This window comes from Triticum dicoccoides, chromosome 2A (genome assembly GCF_002162155.2).
Source record: "Triticum dicoccoides isolate Atlit2015 ecotype Zavitan chromosome 2A, WEW_v2.0, whole genome shotgun sequence".
Classification (NCBI taxonomy): Eukaryota; Viridiplantae; Streptophyta; class Magnoliopsida; order Poales; family Poaceae; genus Triticum; species Triticum dicoccoides.
The window spans coordinates 750,489,747-750,496,950 of record NC_041382.1 but is presented as its reverse complement, the minus strand read 5'-3'; the positions used below and the strand labels follow the sequence as shown (position 1 = coordinate 750,496,950).

Sequence of the window (7,204 nt, the reverse complement as noted above, 5' to 3'; positions counted from 1 at the left end):
GGCTATGTCAATTTTCAGCGTGGAATGAAAAGAAAGATTTTCAGGGTCAAGACACGCATCACGAGGAGCAGTAGGGTTGTCTTATAAAATACAGAGCCAGTGATGGAGTTTTAGTAATGGCATGCATTGTTCCTCTTACGTGTGAAACAAAAAACATAGGGCCTGGCCATCCATCGGCTGTAATGTTGGTGATCATGCATTTCTTCCCATGTGTTATGCTGCCAAAATTTCCGGCCAAAATTGCCACGACTTGTCAAAATTTTGGTATTGTTTGTAAGAAAACAAAAACTTTAGGGTGTTGGCTGTAAAATCTTAGTGTCTTTCCTACAAGATTATGTTATTTGTGGGGATGGAAAAAGAATGATGTGTTCTTTGTGCCCGGTCGGGCAGACGGCCGCGCTAGGCGGAGGACAGAGGGCTAGCCGGGTGCTTGTAAGTTACCATGTTCCAGTTATCAACATAAAAAACAGGAAGGACAATTAAAAGTTCACATACTAAAAAGTGTTAATAAAATCGAACAAAATTCTGCCAATTAATATTAAAAATAGATTACCTCAATTGCACCATGGGAATCCACAAGTTGATTACCAAAACATATATCAAGTTACTCAATAGAATACCCCATTATCACCATGGGTATCCACATGTAGGACATACACCAAGTGATATCAAATCCAAAATATTCAGTCTGGTGAAACCTCAAAGAGCAAGACTCAATCTATCACAACAAATATTGAGAGGGAGTAACACCATATGATTCACTATACACGGTCAAATTTAATGGAACCCTGTTGGATTCGTTTGCACCATCGCGCGAGCTTCGGCAAAGTGATCTACTTTCACCGTTCCTGTTTTTATTTGTGGCAGATGGTCTCTCTGTTTTGTTGAAGGATGGTGAACATAGTTTCTCGCGCCATAGCTAGTTTATCTATCACGGTTCAAGTAGAGATCATTAGTAGTAGAAAATCATTTTGGATGACCACGGTTTATGGACCATCTGACGATGATCAAAAGTCAATTTTTTTGTCGGAGCTGGCGTCAGTTGCTTAACTTAATGCAGTTATGTTCTTCTTCATTGATCTTACACATAATTACATGATTGCATTGCAACGGTGATGACCCTGCGAGGACATAATGTAGGCCCGCGTGGATGAAGAAGCGGGACTATTGGAGGAGCCCAAGAGATAGGCGGAAGAGGCCCAAAGAAAGACGGAGGAAGGTCACCCCAAATCCAGCAGATGTAGGAGATATTGGCACTACAACATGTAGCCTACAATGGAAGGTTTACACTCCTTTTCATGACAAGTTCTTTACCATAGTATACTATGATTCCATCCATCAATCAGCTTAGAACATGTAACCATACATGCGCAACAAAGGTATGTTGAGTATAGGGGCTATGCAAGGCGGAGATCTGCAAGATCCTTCCTCCTCTTCCTAACTTCAACTTTGTGAGTTCTCTTCCGATACTTTTCAATCACCATTTTCATCCTTACCTAATACATCTTACCGTCTCATGTTTACATCTCAATCCGAGTGTTGGATCGAACAATATAATATGCAAGGAGGTGCATATGGCCCTGCGCAAGGAAGCCAGTGACGCCTACAACTCATGCCCCTTTGATCTCCAGGCAATAATGACTCCATGCCAGGCTAGTTTTTGATATGATTGCTTGCATTTGATTGCAATGAAAAGTCACCTCTTTCGATGAGATAAGCAACCACCATTGATGTCATCATCGCTTTCTCATAAATTATTTGATTTTGTGTCCATAGACACAACTTCCACACCACTAATATATTCTCACAAATGCCATAAGCAACACATTCTAACTTAGGTGTGCACATCTTTTGATAAAGAGCTTGAAACTTACCCCTAGTAGCTTGTTTGACATTTGAACTTGCAAACTCATGCATGTGCTTCTGAACTTGTAGCTTTCATTGCGGATGCTGTCGACGGTGAAGCTCATTGCATTTCTTGGAGTGTCTATGCTGCTTGTTGGTTTTAAACTTGTTCTTGGAGTATCTATGTTGCTTGTATTCTTATTATGCTATGGACCTATATGAGGTTGTCATGCTATATGTATGCTTGTTGGAGAGTGTTGTATACTTATATATGTGACTTGTTGCTTCTATATATGGACCTATGAGGCTGTCATGCTATATGTGCTTGCCGAGTAATATGTGTCGGACTATATGATTCCTATAGTGAGGCTGGGTACTTTTAGAGGCCGGACGAGTGTGTTCGTTATGGTTTGTACTCCCTCCGTCCCATAATATAAGAACGCTTTTGACACTGCATTTATGAATTAAATAAAGCATTATATTCATAAACAAAAAGTAGGAGAGAGGAGAATATGTATTTCAATAAAGCTTTGAAAGAATCACCATTTGCTTTCCAACCACATAAGGTTCAAATTGAACAGCCAATCTTTTCGTACACAGGTAATACACCTCACACTCCACATTATGACCACACTTTGCTTATAATAAACCTGTAAAAGCTCGGTTGCGTTACTACTAGAAAGTATGCAACGGCGTGCGCGACACAGACTAACAGGAGAATGCATCTTCTACCAACACATACAAACCACGCACGTACGGTAGAATATATATGGTACAAACTCGATCGGCGGTGTAGAAGCTGCTGTACGTAGTACGTAGGTTTTTTCCATGCATGAGGAAGATAAATGGATAAGGAGCGATGATCATGCGGTTGCCCCGGCGGTGATGGGGACGCTGTGGAGGACGACGGTCTCCACCGTGAGGCCGGGGCCGAAGCCGAAGAGGACGCCCCAGTCCATTCCCTCGCCGGTTGTGGCGTGGCCATCCTCGGCGGAGCGCTTGCGCATCTCATCCATGATGAAGAGGACGCAGGCACTGGACATGTTGCCGTATTCGGAGAGGACATGCCTGGTCGCGCGCATCCGCTCCTTGTGGAGGTTTACCTTGGCCTCCACCATGTCAAGGATCGCCGGGCCGCCTGGGTGCGCTATCCAGAAGACGGAGTTCCAGTCGTCGATGCCGAGTGGCTTGAAGGCCTCCTCTAGGGCGCGCTCGATGTTCTTGGAGATGAGCCCGGGCACGTCCTTGAGCAGGTGGAAGGTGAGGCCGACCTCCCGGAGGTGGCCGTCGATGGCGCCCTCCGAGTCCGGCAGGATGGTCTGGCTCGCGGACACGAGCTGGAACAGGGGACGCTCCACGGACACGTCGGGGTCGGCGCCGATGATCACCGCGGCCGCACCATCGCCGAAGAGCGCCTGGCCGACGAGGGAGTCGAGGTGGGACTCGTGCGGGCCGCGGAAGGTGACGGCGGTGATCTCGGAGCAGACGACGAGCACGCGCGCGCCGCGGTTGTTCTCGGCGAGGTCCTTGGCGAGGCGGAGCACGGTGCCGCCGGCGAAGCAGCCCTGCTGGTACATCATGAGGCGCTTGACGGAGGGGCGGAGGCCGAGCATCTTGGTGAGCTGGTAGTCGGCGCCGGGCATGTCGACGCCAGAGGTGGTGCAGAAGACGAGGTGGGTGATCTTGGAGCGCGGCTGGCCCCACTCCTTGATGGCCTTCTGTGCGGCCGCCTTGCCGAGCTTGGGGACCTCGACGACGACGATGTCCTGGCGCGCGTCCAGGGAGGGCGCCATGTAGGCGCACATGTTGGGGTTCTCCTGAAGGATCTCCTCCGTTAGGTGCATATATCTCTTCCTGATCTGCGACTTGTCACCTGCAAATCGAATCAAGGCCCGCAGGCAGGCAGAGTTAGCTCGCTCGCGTGTCCAGACCAAGAAAAGGCAAACCAGACAGGAGACAAGTATTCATGGGTTAATTAGGTGTGCAAGCGATGTCTACATTTGGGTTTCTCTCTCTCTTTAATGTAGGAGGTTAATTTCTATTTGAAGAAACTAATGTAGAGATTAGCTCTCAAGTCAACTCAAGGATTCGCTCATGTTTCCAGTACTTGCTGGTACTTTCTTTGTCGAGTGGCCCACTAGTTCTAGGTACAGAGTGCACTCAAAAGAAAAGTTCTAGGTACAGTGTCAAGTCATAATCGCGTCCGGTAGTGACATTCTGGATTAATTGCTTGTCTTTAGAAATTATTAGTTTTTTGGCGGTTCATGCAAACATGTCTATTTTTTGTAAAACTGATATTCTTTCCAGGAAATCAACGCAATACTACTATTAGATATTTTGCAAATCATTGTCAACTCACGATCTTGTATTAATTAGGAGTGCAATCTTGTCACTATATGGAATAAAACTCCCTTTACCCTGCAAAAAAAAACCGTTGTCGTTGTTTTCTTCTGAAAATCAGTTTTGTTTTCTATTTAAATGCTTCAACTGAAAAAATTAAATACATGAGATATGGGAACATATTGTTCGACCAACCGGTAATTAATTTTGGTGCATCTAAGGAAATTAGTCCACATATAAACACGTTCTGTAATCAACCCGTTCGTAGGTTAACCGATCCACTGTAACACTGTTGAGTGTTGACCTTTAAACATGCATGCATGCTACTGATATGTACTCCTTCCATTCGTAAATATAAGGCTTTGTGGAGATTCTTCTATGGACTACATACGGAGCGAAATGAGTGAATATACACTCTAAAATGCATCCATATATATCCTTATGTGGTTCATAATGAAATCTCTACAAAGATTTATATTTAGGAATGGAGGGAGTAGGAGGCGAGACACTCGAGTGTGCTACCCACGTGCAGGGTTATCAAAAAAGAATTACGTGCAGGAGTATACATATTTCACAAAAAAAAGTATACATATTTACCTAACTTGCAGCTAAAAATAGAATAAACAGTTAAATGGACAACAGGTTCGGCGTGTGCGGCCGTTACCCAGTTTTCATGGCCATGCTTATTGTGTTCGTCCTTTCACGTATATATGCTACTCCGATCCATGGCTAGTACTTGGCTTATTGCTAGTGATCGATGTGCCTCCCAGTACTTATTTTCTAACTATCAACAAAAGTTTACGGGAATTAATATAAGGAGTAAAATATTGACATCCATGCAGACACATGTATATTACTGTATAGTAGCGCCGTTATGGGAAACAAGCCGTGCATGCACGCCCGAACACAGAGACGGTGGACATAGACTTACACATCCTCTTGAACTTCTCCTTGAGGTCGGCCATGTGGTCGCTCTTGGTGATCTTGAAGTAGTAGTCCGGGTAGTCGGCCTGGTACACGCAGTTCGCGGGCGTCGCCGTGCCGATGGCGAGCACGGTGGCCGGCCCCTCCGCCCGCTGCGCCTTCCTCACCTCCTCCACGGTCATGGTGGCCGCCATCGATGGATCTACGTACGCACGTACCAGCGGCCGACGAGCTAGGAGTTGTCGCACCAGTGGCCGGCTGTGTGACGTCTAAGTTCGCCGGACGCAGAGGGAAGCAGCTAGCAGAGTGGTAGACAAATGACAGGCGCCGCTTGTACTGGCGTGGTGTGTTGTGGTGCCATGAGAGTGCGGGCGACGGGATATATAGGCGGGAAGGGTGGGTAAGTAAGGGAAAGCTGGCCGTTGGGAGGACGGGGTTAGGTCCATTGGACGGGAGGATGGATGGCCACGAATGCGCGGATAGGAGATGGGAGCGAGCGACACGTCTACCTACCATTGCTACCAACCAATCCGCCCCAAGTGGGAGTTAGTTGGGTTGCTTGGCCTTGGGCCTTCCCACTTGCACGTGCTCGTCCGTGTAGGTTTGGGAATTGCCCAGCCCATTGTACAACCCACCTAATCTCTAAATCTAATCACGGTTTTTGACACCTAAAAAAATCACGGTTTTTAATAAAGAAACTAAAGAATCTATGCAAGATTGTACGTAACAATGAAGATATAGGATTGGTACGGAGAAACGCATGCAATATGGAGCCCCATCGTTATCTTCTCTCACACCACCCAAGCAGTCGCAGGTCATCAGAGATGATGCCAAGGCTGGAACGAAATCCTTCAAAGCTTGCCGACGGTAGCCCTTTCGTCATGATATCTGTAAGCTGTCCCGGAGTAGGCACGTGAGCGACACGGAACTGTCCAAGAGAGAGACCTTTTCGCGTACGAAGTGAATGTCTAACTCAATGTGTACGTTGATGATGAACGGGGTTGATGGAGAGGTATATGGTAGATACATTGTCGCAGAAGACAACAATTACCTTGTTGATGGAGCAATGGAGTTTGACGAGTATCTGCCGGAGTCAAAAACATTCAGCCATTGTATTTGCTACACAGTGGTACTCTGCTTGTAGCGACCCGGTCCCTGATAAGAAAACAGACTATTTGCGCTTTTGTGCTAGTCACAAGCTAGATCAATTGCTAGCACACACATTACACGATCAAATATTAAGATAACCACATGTCATGAGTATTACATTGCTGATCTAGTCTTTATTACATTACGTATCTACTTAGCTCAAGGCTAGCTTACAATAAAATACAACAAAATACAATATTATCTTGTTATGTCCATCCACTCACAGGTACAAGTGGAGTATAGAATCGTAAGCCTAGTTCATAATCCTTGCTCATTATGCATAAGTCATGCAACATGCTACGTTGCAACCACAAGGTTCAATACATTGAATGTACTCGCAAGCTTCACCAATAAGTATAACAAACCCAACCATGCTTTTAGGGTAAGTGTTGGTTGGTTTTCTTTGCAGAAAGCAATATAGGTTTTATCCATCTTTGTAATAGGTGGACCTACTCTAATATACTAGACATACCACATCACATATTAGCAGTGGAGGGGCCCCAGACCTGTTGGCTCCAACCTAGTGGAGGGGCCCCACCATCAGTTGCTTCCTACTAGAGGCCTATACCCATGTTCAACCCAACAAGTTTTACTTAGAGAAATGGTGATGAGATCTTCAAGACAACTCCTGGCTAAGTTACTTAAAGTTGTTCATAACCGAGGGCGTGGCTAATCATAATCAGTTTTTACACTCTCAAGACGTTTGTGTACTTTACCCGCAAGACCCAGTCTAACCTTCCTGCCACTAAACTTAACTGTAGAATAGCCAGGTAGACGAAGACTATGAGTTATGTGTAGCCCTAGAGCCAACTTGTTTGTTATACTTTAAGATGTTATCATCACAAGTCTTTGAGTTATAACACAGAGAGTTAATGTGTGCTTTAGTTACTTAGACCATGAGAGTATTGTAGTCACTTCATACCAGACCATAAACTTTGGGGTTTCT

General features: G+C 45.6%; 1 protein-coding gene across 1 annotated transcript; it reads right to left on the bottom strand.

Moving 5' to 3' along the window:
* Positions 1–2,358: 2,358 nt before the first annotated feature.
* LOC119356930 (chalcone synthase 2-like) lies at positions 2,359–5,464 on the bottom strand. The gene is made up of 2 exons (XM_037623917.1): positions 5,117–5,464; positions 2,359–3,718 (listed from the first exon to the last, which is right to left on the bottom strand). Exons 1-2 carry the CDS (start codon positions 5,301–5,303, stop codon positions 2,709–2,711), a joined length of 1,197 nt encoding a protein of 398 aa, XP_037479814.1. The 5' UTR covers positions 5,304–5,464; the 3' UTR covers positions 2,359–2,708.
* Positions 5,465–7,204: the final 1,740 nt, after the last annotated feature.